The 17,269-nt window shown below is 39.0% G+C and overlaps 1 protein-coding gene and 1 long non-coding RNA gene across 2 annotated transcripts; both read left to right on the top strand.

Annotated features, from left to right (window-relative positions):
- The first annotated feature begins 4 nt into the window (after positions 1-4).
- Positions 5-2,851, top strand: LOC146556977 (uncharacterized). Its single transcript, XR_014888932.1, has 2 exons — positions 5-1,822; positions 1,931-2,851. It is a non-coding gene; the product is annotated as an uncharacterized LOC146556977 (long non-coding RNA).
- Positions 2,852-12,825: 9,974 nt separating this feature from the next.
- Positions 12,826-16,024, top strand: vgll3 (vestigial-like family member 3). Its single transcript, XM_085249375.1, has 4 exons — positions 12,826-13,258; positions 14,138-14,489; positions 14,637-15,176; positions 15,299-16,024. Exons 1-4 carry the CDS (start codon positions 13,154-13,156, stop codon positions 15,337-15,339), a joined length of 1,038 nt encoding a protein of 345 aa, XP_085105501.1. The 5' UTR covers positions 12,826-13,153; the 3' UTR covers positions 15,340-16,024.
- The last annotated feature ends 1,245 nt before the right edge of the window (positions 16,025-17,269 follow it).

Raw genomic sequence — 17,269 nt, 5'->3', positions numbered from 1 at the left:
TCAAAGGCTCCACGTGACGTCACGGCGGGACTCTCGCGTTGCATTCACTTGTGCTCCGTAAAATAGCCTTTCGTAAACTTGAATAAAAACTAGTAAATTAAAATTGAGTCTGGAACTCAAATATTAGAAATATGGGCGCTTCGGTGTAGTAGGAATAGTATCGCGGATGTGCACAGCAGGTCCATTACTGTCGGACTCTCACTGCCTCTGCACTGTCAGCTTTAAAAAATTCCACACTGTTTTTGTTGCATAAACGTCTCTAGTTGTAGGATTTTAAACACAGTGAATGCTGTGTTTTATCCTAGCCTTCAATCTGTCCTATTAAAACTAAAAAATGGTGAGTAAAGTTTAAATAAAATGACATTTATTTTTGTGCAATGATAAGCCTAAGCTAGCAAATCAGGGGACTGCATCCTCGAATGCAGGGGTTTTACTTTTTATCTGATTTTATTTTTTGCACTTCCTTTCATGCTTTTCAGTTATACATATAAACAAAATATAAACTACTCAAAAAACCAAAACATACAAATGTGTAAACTACTACAGGGAAACAATCCTCAGAGTTGATTTCTGTCTATAACATCAACCCCACTGCTTAAAACACTGCGTCATAAATTCTGTTCTCAATTTCATTCCTCTCCTCTTTATCCCCAGAAGACTGGTATCGCATACTCTCCTGTTTGTATTCATATATTCATATTGTCTTATATCATATTAATGTTGAGACCAACTTTATGTAGGGTGGCGGGACTCTTGAACCATAACCAACTCAATTTTGTTCATAGTGTCAGTACATAGGAGGGAAGCGATACGGAGTGGAGGAGAAGACATAAGGTGGGAGGGGGTCTCATCCCAGAAATAGCAAGGGATGCCAAATGATGGCTGGAGCAGAGGAGAGACCGGTGACTTTGAGGAAAAGAAGAGGAGGATGGGTAACCCTTAGCTCTTTTTTTTTTTTTTATCTCAGCGGAGGTGTGGATGTGTATCTGTGCATGTGCACAGTTGCCTGTGTGCATCGGCATGTGGTCCTGAGGCGTTGTTCTTGTTAGGTTATTAGGGAAGATGTTTGGCGCTAATCAGCAGAGGACTACAGGGACCCCACTAAACGGCCTCATCATCAGAGGGCCCCAGTGGTGATAAATCTAGCTCCAAGCACCCAGAGGGCCGACTTTTACTGTCTCCAGCTTTGTAGGTACAAACGAGTTGAATGCACCATAACTCAATATTTAGGGATCAAATTTGCAATTTTTTTCTACTTCTGATGTTGCTGTTTTGGCAATTCATTTCAAGTTAATTGTAACTAATTACCATCACTGTAATTAGTTACAATAAACGTGAAATCAAGCTTATTGTGATAAGACTGGATTGCATAGAAATATGGCTTAATATAGCTGCAAAGCAAAGATTTTCAGTACTAATAATTTAAAATCACACTAAATTAACAAAAAAAGTCTAAAGATTTCTGTCCACAAGTAGTTCATGCTTGTGCAACATATTCTACATACAGAAGTGCATTTAATTATGATTTAAAATAGAATTAAGCATGAAAAAAGTGTGGGGAAAAAGGCCTCTCTCTTCTTTTTCATTTTCAGTGGTTTCCTGCACCACTTTCTCCCCTACATTTTCATTTATCTGTCTATCCCATTCCCTTCCTTCACTGTGTGATGTAGCCCAGGGCGAGCAGAAGTGTAATGTTAAGGCACTAACTACGGAGTGTATGGACACACACACAGCAGAGAGAGACGTTCATGTGTGAAATGAGATCTCAGCACAATCAGTGGGAGTCGCAGCCATAAAGCACATCAAGCTTTACAGCTTTAAGGTAGCAACACGGAAAAAATTGCACAAATCCCTTCATGGGGTGATTGTGAAGCTGTTGCAGTCTAGTAACAACTGTGTGTCGGGTTTTTTTTATGTCTTCTCTTCACAGATAAACCCAAGAAGTCATGAAGCCAAGCGTGCCTCAACAAACCCCAAATGTTGCCGCGATTCAATCGACCTTTTTAGTCTTGCAGCCTGTGATTTAGCCACACGTTACAAAATCTTTAAACAGTTATTAATTTCAACTTTATTTTAGCTTAGAAAAATTACACAGTGACTTATTAGTAATCATAGTCATGAGCCTTATATCCTGCACAACAAGGCAGATAGTTCTGGCTCAGGAATATCTCATTTTTACAATAGAGCACTATAATCTATCAAATACACCAGCAGAACAATGATTTTTTTTTAATGCTGTATCATTTGCAATAGATTGTCACCAAATCTCCCACAGGACTCCAGAATCTATGCATCTCATTCTCCTATTTGCCAAGCATAAATCTTGAATCACTGTAGGATATAAGACGTGATTATACTCTGTATTCTTCTATAAACCCCTGACATCTAACTACAAGCTGAAATATGTTTGTATGCAAATAAAGAAAGTCAAGGGGCTATGATGGGTGAGGTGGGATTTCCACAGCTCTTCTTCACTCTGTTGGATGGATCAGTGATACCCAGATGGATGGAGAGAACGACCGACAGAGAAAGAGAGAAAAGGGCACAGACACAGGAGGAGAATGCGTGGCAAAATCAAGGGATTAGCACAGCAGGTGATCAGTGATGATGTTTGAACTGCCATTCCGAAACATTTTATCTTAAACCCCTAAAACAAAAGTGTACAAATCTGGGTCAAATCTCAATACATACAACAAATACACACATATATGTATAAATATGTGTCTTTAAGCTGCACACGAACAATTTCTCTCTAAAAAACTAATAAATAAATAACGACATCATTCATGCAACCCAAGCTTCAGATACACTATGCACAGATTTTATTTTTTAAAGAACCTTCTTAGGGAAATAGGAATGCAATTGAAGCTGTATCCTTTGGTCATAGAAACACTGATTAGCATCGCCACTTGAGTAGAGTGTGGAACCACCACTGGTACAAAAAAAAAAAAATCAGATTTTATCAATCAGCAACTTGAAAAATGAAGATAACAATGAGGTTTAAAAAAAAAAAGAAAACTGTTCCTCTAATGTCCACTTGAGGCTATATGGTCCCATTTTAAAATACCAGACTTTATAAATAAACATGTTTATCCTGTGATACATAAATGGTTTTGGCTGTCTTTTTCTCACAACTTTACAGGCAGAGATTTTTCAATAACTCACCCTGTTATAATAAGGGTTAAAGTTGCATTGGGCAAGGTAACTTTCTGTAATGTGTGTATCGACAAGGCCACAAGTTGATGACATACCCTAAGCTAATTTCATTCACTGAACTAGATATTGCGTCTTTAGCGTTGGTTGTTTGTGAAGCATTTTTATCAATTATCTTACAAAAAAATATGGCTTACTTTGTAAATTGTACCAGAAGGCTGCCCAGATGTGGGGAGTGAGTTTCTGTATGCATTTGTATGCTAACACTGGATGCACACTGATAGTCACGCTTACTAAAACTGCCTCATAACTTTCTAATTGAAATTTTATAGTTCTAGCTCAATAAAAACAAAGGTACCAACGTTAATGCTAAATTCAGGGTTTTAAGATGGGAGTTAACAAATGAACGGAGGATATCATAAATGTGTAGACCTTTTCTTGGGTTTGAGTTTGGATGTGAGTGTGCAGACAAAAGATCTTCCATAACCCTTCATAAAATAAAGTGTTGTTCATTTTCTGTAGTTTTTCTACCCATTAAAATTAAAAGAAAATTTATAGACAGTAAGTTTAAAGGTGCTTCTATAGGCTTATTTCATCACCGTGAGAGCCACACTAGATGTCTAGAAGTTTCATGTTTCCAGTCTTTATGCTGTACTCAGCAAGACTGCAGGTTCGAGTTGAGCACATGTAAGAGAGGCATTGATTTTCTTATCTAACTCTGCAAGAACACAAATGAATGCTAAAGTTAAAACTGTCAAACTCTTCAAAGTAAGCGTTCCAGATGACACACTTTAAAGACAAACTTTTAAGATAAGTATTTAATAAGATATTTCCATCCAGTTCCCAAAAAAAGTGCGAAGCCGGCAAGGGACTAAGAACATATGGAAGACAGCAGGTGACTGAGAGAGTGCGAGACGGAGTGATGATAGGAAGGAGTTGAACAGGGTGGTAACAGCAGGGGAGGCAGAGGGCAGGGGAGTTTGGAATGGTCTAATAAATCGAGTGAGTGACTCCACTCGTTTTTGCCTGTGGGACAAATCTAGTCGCGCTCACCAGCGCATCGTAGCATCAGGGAATTCTGGGTAATGAGAGATTATTTTCCCCTGTAGTGTGTGCTCATCATCATTGCCTGCCCCGACCTCCCGAGCCTCCCAGGAAGCACGCCTACACATACGCACACATACACCACAGCATACAAGCTGGAAGAAACAACACTAAGATGCAGGTGTGGAGCTGCATGATGTACATGATTTATGATGTATAAAAATCAATGAAAGGGATACATGCATATACACACAGACAGACACACACACACACACACACACACACACGAAGACATCTCACAGGCTGCTGGTTTTGTGAGTAAGGTCAAACAGTGAGGTGTTATTGTTTAAATCTGCTGCTGGCACCAATTTTAGATGTCACACTTAGTGAGACACACACATACACACAATTCGGTCAAACCCTCTTTTATCCACAGGTCCTTTTTGCCTGGGGATGCCAATCTGTCTGAGGGTATGCTCTACATGCATCAAACCAGAACCATCTTTTGCCCTTCCTCTCTTTTTCTCTCTGTCTTTCTCGTCTGTCTCTCCAGTCCACGGGCCTTCTTGCCTTAGGGCCAAGCTGTGACCATAAGAAGTGGGCTGGTGGTCCCAGCAGGAGCTCAGGCTCAGACACACCATTAGCATGAGGGAATTAGAGTCATTACAGCTGGAAGGGCAATGGAGGACAAGTCCTTCGCTCTGCAAAAGGAGGGAGGAAATTTGTAAAGTTAAGCAAAGGAGGTATCAGACAAAATGAGAGAGTTTATGGAACAGATAGCTGAGAAAGGTGATGTATGTATTGATGCAGTTTACATGTATTTGCATCTTGGGGATGGGTTTGATTTTTGTCCCCGTATCTTACAACCCTTTTGTGTGTTTCATTAAAGATTAAAAAGGAGACGTATTTAGCTGATATGCGCAAAACAGGCAACGAACCGGGCATATTCTTCTGTTTTTTTCAGGGTGACAGCACAGTAAAAGAGGTTTCTCTTCCCTTGTGTTTTTTATTTTTATGGAGAGCATTTTGTTACTGTCAAATATAATATGAATGTCTTCTGTGTAATTCCCCATGTAATTTGTTAAACTAGGAAACAAAATTTAGCTTTGAAAGGTACTAGTGCAAAAATAGTGTTATTTAAACACATTTCTTAACCTTAAGTGCTTAATTTCACACATATCTACTGTAGAGTCCAAATATTATACATAAACAATGTTATATTACTACCCTGCTTTCCAATTTGGTGTGGATTCTCTCATTCAGCTTTGAAATCCTTGTCCATTTAGCTTGAAAGGAACATATTTCCCAGCGTGATCCTCTAAAGGAGAGCCACATCTCTCATGTGTATTGCCCTCCATCCACCTGACCCTGCTTTTGAGTCTCTGTCATCTCATTAACTTCTGCAGGGATGCCTGGGCAGTTCCCATTATCTTCATACATGCAGAATATGAGCTAAAACTTGAGGATTGGGCAATTATCTGCTTTTTAAGCGAGGTCAACATGCTTACTGTGAACCTAAAATCCACCGGTCACTTTGTAACAGACAAACTATTTGTGGACACTCTCACTCTAGCAAGCACAGTGGAGGAAGTGCTTTTCTTTGTCTAGACTTTGCAATTAAAAAGTCTCATTTCCATTTATAAAATGTGCAAAAATGGCAAGAACAATGGAAATAGATAATGAAGAAGCACAAGTGTGGGCTTTTAGAAGAAAAAACAGTTCTAACAGTTTCTTTTTCTTTGGATTAACATGTAAATTAAATTTCCATTAACTCACAAATGAATGGCTGCTCCTCATTAGCAGGGCGCTACAGTGCAAATGATTCCACTGTGTTGCTTTGTGTCTCACTTAAACTGAATTATGCATCTATGTTCACAATCTCACGTTAAATGAGAGGAAAATATGTGTCCAAGTACAGTAAGTAGTTACTTTTTAAGTCTGAAAATGGCTAATAATGAACAGGAATCCACCCATATACATGTGCTTGGAGAAGCACTAATGGATCTTTAATTAGACTTAGTCTCCACTCCTCCCCCACCTCTTACACGCACTCTATGAAGAGTGGTTTACAGCATTTTACAGCATTACTACAGCAACATAGAGTGCAATATCCACCTTGAGTATACAGGCACATACACATACCATATAGCATGTTTTTAACTAAAGAATTCCAACATCTACCACCAAACTAAATATCCTGTTAAAATCACATCAAATGTGTAAAAGAAGAAGTGTGTGATGGAAGAAATTTAACAGATGCAATTTAGGTTTCTTGGCCTTAGATGGACAATTGAGCTTCTCTTGATGTTTTTTGTGGAAAAGGAAAGAGAGGTGCAATAAAGCCTATTGCTCATCTTCATCTAAAATGAAGTGAGCAGTTATTAGCTATTATAATAACACAACATGGCTGAATATGAACTGTGTGGTTGGCATGCCTGCTCTATTTTATTTTTTCATTTATTTTAACTGCTTGTCCAACTAAGGTCACAACTCGGATGGAGCCAGCCCATTTGAATGACGGGCGTGTTACACCTTCAACTGGTTAGAGATGGAGCAGGAGTTTATCCATCTCCATCATAATAGTCAGCGGGTAATGCTTGCAATTGTACAAGTAGTTCTTTTAGTAATTAAATTAGATATATGACAATGAGATGCTATATGGTGATGTGATCTATTTAATTTAGTCATATTTACACAGGTTTACCACTAAGAATAAAAAATTAAATTATAATATTAACAAACTTTTACACTGTAAAAAAAATATGAACCTCAGGTCAAGTGCATCTTGAGGATATTTGTTCTAAAAGAGAATTTACACTCTAAAGAACCAGCATTTATTTGCAGCCTGCAGGTTATTTGCATTTATTACAGTCAATGTTATCACCTCATCAGCTTCATCATCATCATCGCTCTATAAGGTCATCTATATGTCCAGCTTAGGCAGGTGTGTGTTTCCATAGAATCTCTGGGGGAAAAGAAGGATGGCAACCTCACTTCAAAACTCATGATGTTGCAGTCTGCTTAATGTGACATATCATCAGCAGCACTCAGCATTATGTCACACCTGCTTCATAAGGCTCACGGGGTGAAGCTAACAAAAAAGCCAAACCATTTGGTAAAATCCTGCAAAAGTAGACTGGTGCAAAATCTTGTTCTAAAATCACTTCTAAAAATGCTTTTCATATTGTGGGGGCCTTAATAATTATGTGTCAGACTCTAATGTAGGACATTACACTTGTGACTTCTTTTTTCTTTTGGTTTCTTGGGATGTACCCCCTCAAACCCTGTTCATGTTTCTCTGACGGTGAAGTTTTAATAGGGATGTGGAATGTCTTTAGATCTAAAGCACTGGAGGTTCCACTCATTTTTTCTTTTTTCTTTTTTTTTGGGTAAAAAGCAAACAGTTATCCAATTTCACTTTAATTTCTATCCCTTCCCCTCTCCTCCCTCAATTTCCCCCTCTAAAACAGCCACTAATAATCATCTCTGTGCCTCATTAAGGAGCAGAGCAGCGGAGGCACGGGCTTCTCCAGATGTTTGGCAGAAAGCCCCTGAGGTTCACTGCCTGTGTCAGAGAGCTTGTGTGTATGTGTCTGTTGTAATATGCTCTGAACTGTGCAGCATGTGTGCATGAATGTGTATGGAATACCATCATAAAGTTTGAATACTTGCACTGTCTCCCGGCATCCGCGTGTTCCACTGCCCCACTTCCAAAGCCAGTCTGTGAGTTTTCCTATACAACACTAGCTGGAGATATGGATAAACTCTGCCATCTCTGCACAATTGTATAATCAGTCTTTGGCTGCTAGTGTTGTCACACTGAGTAATGTGTCAAACTGTCCCAGTTACCGATCACTATCTTTGTTGTATTGAATAAGACTGAGCGATATTGTTTTATCCACTGTATAACTGATTAGATAATTGTCGTTTCGGTGGTTCTAATTAAATGTTATTAATTCAGGGGACGGAAATTAGTATATACACATTTGGCAATTAAGTTATTAGAACTTAATTAAGATATTCATTTAAAAAAAAAAAGCTCAAAATATCCTCCCCATGATAATTTGGCTTTCCACCCTTTGGCAATGTCTGTGAAGGTTCTCAGTCATCCAGGTCATCGTAGTCAAAGGAGCTGTGGGTCACCCGAAACCCTGGCTGATTGGGACCCACATCCATTTTCACACCTTGGTTCAGGTAATTAGAGGATCATCAGGGGGTCCTTTTGTCCCTCTTTGGGGGAATACTCCCACTGGGTTTAAATCTGGGACTCTCCGCCATTTGACCTTAGAACTGAAGAAGCCACTCGGATGAGAGGTGAAACGTCTTCAAGCAACTTAAAGAAGTCCAGACGCTTTCCTTTGCAAGCTCCTTTGACTACCCTTTGGCAATGTTAATAAAAAGTGGAGTTGTTCAGAAATAATATAAAGTCCTGAAAATGTTCCTGTATATTGTATTGTTTTTCTCAACAGCTCTGCCCCACTTTAGCACCTTCTGCTTATGAGGGAATAAGTCACACTCTCATTGTGACATCAAAGTGAATGAAAAATGAGTGAAAATAATGACACTTACTCTCTTGCCACAGTCCCCGAAGTGCCATCATATCTGGTAACAACATGCAGTGAGGCAGGATGAGAAAAATTAATAATAAATCTTCCTGTTGTGTTTCTCAGACATTCGTTTTTCATGCGCTCATGTTTGTGGGTGGGAGAGTTGCACACTGATTAAAGGTGTGCATAAAGTGAGAAAGATGAATGGTACATGCATTTGTTATATGCACTTTCAAAGGGATATTTGGGCTAAACACGTGCTTTCTTTACATGAAACATATATATTCTGTGTAAAAAGGTTAAGTATGAAGAAGCCTATGATATCCTTGAGTTAGCCAAAATGGATCAGGCAATTGATTATATAATGTTGTGAAACAGTATTTGCACCCTCCCTGATTTATTAGTTTGTTGCATATTTGTCAGACTTACATGTTTTAGATCATCAAAAACTTTTAATATTAAACAACAAAGCTGAGATCAGTTTGACAAGCCACACCCAGCTTTGATGACTACCAGACCTGATGAATCAAGACGTAACTTAAATGAAAACTTTCTGACAAAGTAGGCTAAAAGATCTCAAGAAGAGAGAAGCAACACATCATGCCACAATTTGAAGGAACGAAAAAGAGAAAAACAAAATCATTGACATTTGCCGGTCTGGGAAGGGTTGCAAAGTCATTTCTAAGGTTTTGAACCACAGTAAGAGCCATTCTCCATGAAAGGAGAAAACTTGAAATTGCAATGAACTATCTCAGAAGTGGCCGAAGTAATTACGACAAGAGGGGATCAGCAGTTCATCCAGAAGGTCACAAAAGAACCCAGAATAACATCTAAAGAACGTCATTCCCTACTTGCCTCAGTTAAGGTCAGCGTTCAAGATTCAAAAATAAGAAATAAACTGGCCTTAAATTACATCTATGACAGAGTTACAAGACAAAAATCCCTGCTGACCAAAAGGAACACAAAGGCTCATCTCAACATTTTGATGATTTTTGGGAAAATATTCTGTAAACTGACGAGACAATAGTTGAACCTTTCGGAAAATCTGAGTTCCATTCATGCTTGAAAATCCTCAAGTGTGTAAATTAAAATAATTCTGCAAAGAAGAGTGGGCTAAAATTCCTCAGTGAAATAAAAAAAAACACATTGCCAGTTATTGCAAAAGCTTCATTGCAGTCCTTGCTGGCAAGTGTGGCACAACCAGTTATTAGGTTTAGGGACAACAGCTTTTTCACACAGGGCCAGGTAGAGTTGTCCAGCTTTTTCCCCCAAATAAACGAAATCATAATTTAAAAACTGCATTTTACATTTACTTGTGTTGTCTTGGTCTAACACTGAAATTTATTTGATGATGTGAAACATTTAAGTCCAACAAATATGCAAAAATAAAAAACAATCAAGAAGGGGGGGAATGCTTTTTCAAAGCACTGTAAGTGATATACTCACTGGCCACTTCATGAATTACACCTTGTCAGTACTGAGCTGGAACCCCCCTTTTACCTTCAGAACTGACTGTTCTGTGAGCTCATTGTTATGTTCAAGAAACCAGTCTGAGATGATCTGAGCTGACGTGATGTTATCATGTGTTATCCTGCTGGAAGCAGCCATAAGAACATGCATAAACTGTTGGCATAAAGGGATGGACATGGTCAGCAGCAATGCATTTAAATGATGTTCAGTTGGTATTAAAAGGCACAATGTGTGCCCAGAAAATATATCCCAAACAATTACACCACCATCAGCCTGAGCCTTTGATATAAAGGAGGATGGAACCATACTTTCATGTTGTTTGCACCAATTTCTTGCCCTACCACCTGCAATAAAATCAAGACTCATAAGACCAGAAAGAAATTTTACATTTGAGCAAGCGTACCTAATGAAATGGCATGTGATAGTACCCCTTTTCACATTTTGACACGTGCAGAAGGGAAGTAGGAAAAGTTCTTTGTGAATAACATTCACTGGTTTCAATACCCTGGTGTTGTGCCTGTTGGCTTGTTTTACTGGGAAAATGAACAGGACACCTACTGTAAATCCATACTATACATGCATACATACACTGTGGGTGTATATATGCATGTGCCAAGCTTTCAAACAACATCCACAGTGCTCCAAAGCTCTTCAGCATTCAGGTCAGAAGTACTGGATTCATGTATGTTATAAATATTTTTTCATTAGACATGTCTGCAAAGAAATATGCTGGCAGTAACAAAGCTCTCAGACCTCATCGTCATATTTTAAATTTACTGAACCACAGGGAAGAACAGGCATGCTGCATATAAGCCAGATACTTGAAGGAGAGGAGGAGCTAGGTGTCATTAGCCCAAATACAGCCTGTTTTTTTAAGCAGCAGCATTTTTGCAGAAAAAAACTGCAGAATAAGGAAGTGCTTTAGTTACAATATAGTGTTAACTCAGCAGGAATTAGAAAAGGCTAATTAGTGTGATAAGATATAAGCTCTCGGGTTTTTAGACCAATTGTTTTAGTGTCATTCCCACCCTTTCTACTTTTTAAAATTACATATAACCATTATTTTTGACACAGCATAACTGATTTTCTATCTTTTTTTAATAGAAACTAGTAGATTTTGAGGGACTGTCTGTTTTTTTTGTTTCTCATCTCCTTTGCTGTGGACTGTGGGGCAGTTGCTTTCTTTAAAATCACAACACCTGGCTTACCACCTGGTTAGCATTCTATGCATTCAATGAGATCAGAAGCAATTTTATGTAAGTGTTCATTTGGAACTGGGACAAAACACACTTTTTTGTTTCAGTTCACAATGAATGTACTTACACGTTCTTGTGTTTCCTGTTGTTGTTAATGAACTGCATTAAATATATGTAAACATTTTCAAATTTCAAAGTTTGCTTTTGGACTGAGTCAATCAGACAAAACAGATATGGAATACTATGATACCATAAGAAAAGATGCAAGAGTGACACAGCCTCATTGTAAATAAAAATCAATGTAATGATGGGTTAGGAGCAGTCACGTGTTCACTGGGAAAAAAAGTGATGAAAATTATTATTATTATTTTTTAATGTTTTGAACAGCTATTGAAGCAAGTTTCGTCATGTATATATGGGATTTCTGGAGCTTTTTTTTTCTTGCCTCAATAACATTAATATATAATCACATGTTTGGCTTCATAACCATGATGGCAAAATGTCTTTAGCTGGCTGCTTCACTATGGGACAAACTGATAACCATGTGATGTTATTATCCTTGTCAATAGATGGCAGCAAACAGCTCAGATCTCCCAATCAAAGCGCTGAGGGGGAAATGATGATTAGCAGGCACTGTTTGTAATGAAGAGCGAGGCCCTACTGAGTTTTAGTTGCCACGATTTTTAAAAAGATATTTTGCTGCTGTTTTGAGATTCTGAGGTCTTCATCTCGATGCTAAAAAAAACCGTTCATTACTTATCCTTCACATTATTTTAGTCATTGTAACGCACCAGCCGTTGAGAGGCACCTGTTGCTCACAGACGACCTACAGACGAGGCTGTTTGACCACAAGAAAAGGGTCAAGGGTTTTTTTAAATTAAAGTCCCTCCTCTCATGGCAAATTTCAAAGCAGCCTTTCCTATAATGACTAACCTGACAGTGTTAATTTTATATTAGGAGTTTTAAATGAGCCTGCTGCAGTATTTTTAGACTAATCTGACTGTGATTCAGTTACTACAATTATTAATGGTTAACAAGCTTTGACACTGTGGAGAATATTTTGATAGACCCGTACTTAGAAAATAAAGACATTTGTAATCAGACCAATGAAAACGGCTGAAAATAAGAAATGACACGTAATAAATTAAACTTCTTTGTCGATAATGGTGATTTAAGTTTAGGATTTGTAGTCTCTCTCTAATCTAATCTTTGTTCAGATATTAATAGTGGCATGCCACACAAGCGCTCAGTGTTAAACTTTACTGTAGGGAAACCTCGACAAACCCTCAGACTTTCGGCAATAATACTACATTACTAAACTCTGCGCCATAGAGGCCCTTCCCCGGTGGGCGTGCGTAACGGCCCCAGCCCTCTCTAAATATATAACTCCCCTCCAAAACAGAAAGAGGGGAAAAACAAGAGAAGATGATGCTTGTCCAATCAAGAACTATCTGAAAACTTGTCAGGGGATAGGTTTTTTTTCCGGATATTGTGTGCGTCTCATACCGTTTTGAACTATTTTGTGGCCCCGGGTGGTGCTGGTGGAGCGCGCAACGGGAGGCGCATTGTTTCTATGCAAACTGGGCGACATGGCTATTGTATGCGTTTGGGCATATATGGAGACACTGATGGCTCAGAAGACACAGCCCGTCTGAAGTTTCAAGGAGAGTACCCCTCGGCTGTGTTTCGCCAGTTTCTCTCCTTCGGCTTCCCTCTTCTCCTTATCCGTTTCGCTCCGTCGCGATGAGTTGCCTGGATGTGATGTACCACCAAAGCTATGGAGCGCACTACCTCCCAGCAGCGGCGTACAAGGCAACTTACTATAACCACCATCACCAACAACAACAGGTGAGACATTCATCGCAAAACTTTTGAAGGCACTAAGAGGGGCAGACACCGAGATCTCAGCTCGAGGCTTTCCTTTTTGCTTGAAAATAAGCTTATTTTTTCCCATTTGAGGGCTCGTGTGCCCTACAGGGGGACGCGTGACTTTTCTATTTTCACAAGATAATCGAAATTCGTATTCAATTTATAAGCATACTACAAGCAAAAGATTTATAAAACTAAATGTATAATAATTAAGTACCTGGCAGAAGACAAAAAAATAACTAAAACTGAGTTTGGAATTAAAATATTATAGCAGAAAAAAGTTGTTAAATATCATCAACGGAGGAAAGTTTTAAGATGATTTATAAAATGTCCTTGGTGAACAATCGATTTCAATTTGTTTCTGTTCCAAAGTCTTTATCCTTCAATTGCTTTAATAACTTTTACCTTAAATTTCCTTTTTGTGTGATTAAATTCCAGTCTGGAGATTGGTATTCAACACAGGTCAGGCGTAATGACACGGAACTATTAATCCTGCGGTCAAACGGTGATGTAATGACAGTCAGTCAGTCACTGAGGAATGTGGATCAGGCACACTGAGCTTTACAAATAGTTTGAATGCAAAATGGAGGCGAAAAGAATCTTAGTTTCACACGATTCCCAGTCAGCTTCCACATCAAATAATTAGTGGTACAGTGTGACTCCATGTCATTTATTTATGACATTTAGAACTCTGTGTAACTGTTAGCACCACCAACATGTGAGAAATTATTGTCTTCTGTATTATATCTATTCAAAACCAACACAAAGATGGTCATTATTTTAAAATTTAAATTCTAATAAACTTGAGCTACTGTTCTTTTAAACTTTCATTTAATCTCTATTTGTATCTCATTCCAGAGAAAGCTGAGTGTTTACAGTAAGATGCAGGAGTGCATGGACCAACACCAAGGAGGAGGAAGAGGGATACTGCCCAGAGAAGAGGTCCTACAGCAGGGTCCTGCAGCAGCAGGTGCTGAATCAGGCAGCAGATCTTCATCTGATTCCGAGTTAAAGGATGGTACTCAGCCAGCAGAGACGGAGTACTTGAGTTCCCGGTGTGTATTGTTTACCTACTTCCAAGGAAACATTGGTGATGTGGTAGATGAGCACTTCTCTCGTGCTCTCAGTCAGTCCAGCACCTTCAGTGGCGATACCAAGCCCATTAGAGTGACTCAGCCTTTGGCTTCAACCACCGCTGGCCTATGGAAAGGTGAGTAGGCAACACTTGCCTATGTAGTTGATGCACTGACTTGGTTTAACTATCCAAATAGTTACAAAACCCCTAAAAATTAAATCAAAAAATTGTGAAAAATAGCTTGTGTCAGTCTTTTAAGTCTTTGTGATGTGATTGTTTCAGATGGTGGCTCTCTCACTGAAGGTCAGGGAAGCTCAGCTTGGAACAACACTTATCCATCCCAGAGCAGCTCCTGTATCCCCGCTGTTTCTGTTTCAGTCCACCCAGGCTTTTCCTCCAGCCCTGTTTCATTCAACCAACAGGATGGAGCTCTGTGGGCCGGCCACATGCTTTCCCAGGCCAGCCTCTCACCTGCAGCTACCCTTCCTGATAGCTGGACCTACAGCCTGAACCACCAGAGCACAAGCGGTTACCCAAATGTTCATGACGTCTACCATTCCCACCCCCACATCCACACTCGGCACCATCACCCCATGCTTCATACATACCCAGCTCACAGCACGGCATTGGATTCCAGATTCAATTCACTCGTGCTGCCTGGTGTTAGGAGCCAAAGTCAGACATCCACCAACACAGGGGGTTCCCCACACGGCAAGGGGGTGAAGGCAGGGATCGAACCCAGCAGCAACAACAATGTCACGGCTACCTCTGCCACTTGGACTCCTTCTGGTCTCCATGGATCTTTAGAGGCATATGACACAGGTAGATATAACGGCTCAGTAACTCTGACAAGCCTTGGTCAAAGTTCACATGTTTTTTTTTTACTGCGCCATTAAATCTTAAACTCACAATAACATTTTAACCCTGTTTGTTTCTCTTTGCAGCTCTTGATCAAACCAAAGCAAAGACATCAGTTTGGTTCTAACTGATGGACTGGCAAAAAGCTCAACTTATGCCAAAAAGGACTTACTATGTGGCTTATCAATGTATGGCTGCAACACCAGCACTGTAATTCAAAATGTAGCTATAGAATGCTAACTGTAGCTTAATCTACGAGTCCTGCACTGTCCACGCAATTACTGATATGAACTCAGGATTGGACTTAAATGACAGTGATCAGTATGCTTTGGCTGCACGTCAAGGCCCTCGAAGAACAATAAAAAAAAAAGACTACTAGCTTTAAGAATGGAAGGTCTCTTTTCTGTCAGCACAAAACACCAATTTACTTTCCATGTGATGCGTGACTAAGTGGTTCTGTTTCAAGAGCTTGATTTTGACCCCCATTTTGTTTTGTACAGTAAAATGTTTGATGATGACTATAAATTGCTTATGTGTCTGTGTTCATTTAAGCCATGCTATATTGTCATTTGCTGGATGACCTCTGCTAAAACTGTTGTTTGGAAGCTGCCTTTCAATTTTGCCTTTCGGGGAATTTGTAGTGTAAATATTGATACTGTATGTTTAAGGAATAAATTCAACATCTGAAAAGCAAAACCTTTGCAGGTGCTTTGTTTTCTCTGACAGAAACTTGCAGATATGTAGAAATCAAGACCACGATGCACTAATCCAAAGCAAAGTTTAGAAAAGGATCAGTTTATTTTAGGCGGCACTCTGTTGCTGTTCCCATTATGTGTTAGTTTGTTGTTTCCAAATGTAGGAAATGTCTTTAATAAAGAAAAGCATCCATGTTGATTTGATGCTGGCATTTTCTCTATTTTTAAAAGGACTGGTACATATACAGCATCTTTCAAATCAAAGCATAGTCCACTACAAGTCTCATTCACTCAATCACACAAACATTCATGCAGCTTTTACAGATGTCTGACCGTTTTCTAACATTTACAAACACATACAGATAGATGCATCGAGGACAACCCTTGGTCACTACTTCAGTATGCAGACTGGAGGAGCCTAGCCTATTCCCCAACCTTCCAATTGATAGACAAGCCACTCTACCACCTGAGCCACAGAAGCCTTGTATTTTAACAGTACATCTCATGTACAAGACCTTCTTTCACATATGTCATAAAGGTAGAATAACTTCTGAAATCTACACATTTTAAAAGAGAAATGACTTCAATAACTACTGAATTAAGAAAACAGAAGTTTATCATGTTAATATGCTGAATCAGAATCTTTAAAGATAAGACTTACTTGAGTAGAAGCTGCACATATATACTATAAAATTCAAACAAAACCACATAAGAAAGGAAAAAATTTGAGCGCTTCAGCTGTGAGCATATATGTTATGTTATTCAGCCAACAGGATCTGTGCTGCAGTACCAAGGGAAGTGGTTTACATTCCACAGACCGTTATTGTTTGATACCATGAAATGTCTGTTGTCTGTTTCCACACAAACGCACATTTAAAAACAGACACCGCCAGACTGACAAATACACACCGAGGAATGCATTTCCGTCTGGACAGGAAGTTTGTCGGACGGGGGCAGGCACACACACAGAAATTCTGACCTTACGTACCACAGTTAAGTTTGATATGTTTATATCAGATTCATCAATCACTTGAATGGAAGTCTTGGTTGATTTCAGCTTGTAGAATGAACTGACTGACCAAATGCAGACATGTTTATAATATGACTAAAATCTAATTTTTACAATCAAGAACTGATTACACAAATAGTGTGTGTATGTTTATGTGTGTGAGTGTACTTGTATTACACATGATGTGACAGAACAAATATATACACATGTGTCACATTGTAGGGTCATATCCTATATTCCCCTAAAGCATATGCTTCATTTTTAAAGTAAAGGCTTGGTTTAAAGGTTTAGCTCATAGGAAATAATCGCAAGTCAATGTAATGTCCTCTGAACTAATAGAAACACACTTGTCC

This window comes from Mchenga conophoros, linkage group LG16, assembly GCF_057382185.1.
Source record: "Mchenga conophoros isolate Kocher_MC1m ecotype Shallow Benthic linkage group LG16, M_conophoros_male_GT1.1, whole genome shotgun sequence".
NCBI lineage: Eukaryota > Metazoa > Chordata > Actinopteri > Cichliformes > Cichlidae > Mchenga > Mchenga conophoros.
The sequence above is the reverse complement of the archived record's forward strand: the minus strand, read 5'-3'. Positions and strand labels throughout refer to the sequence as shown.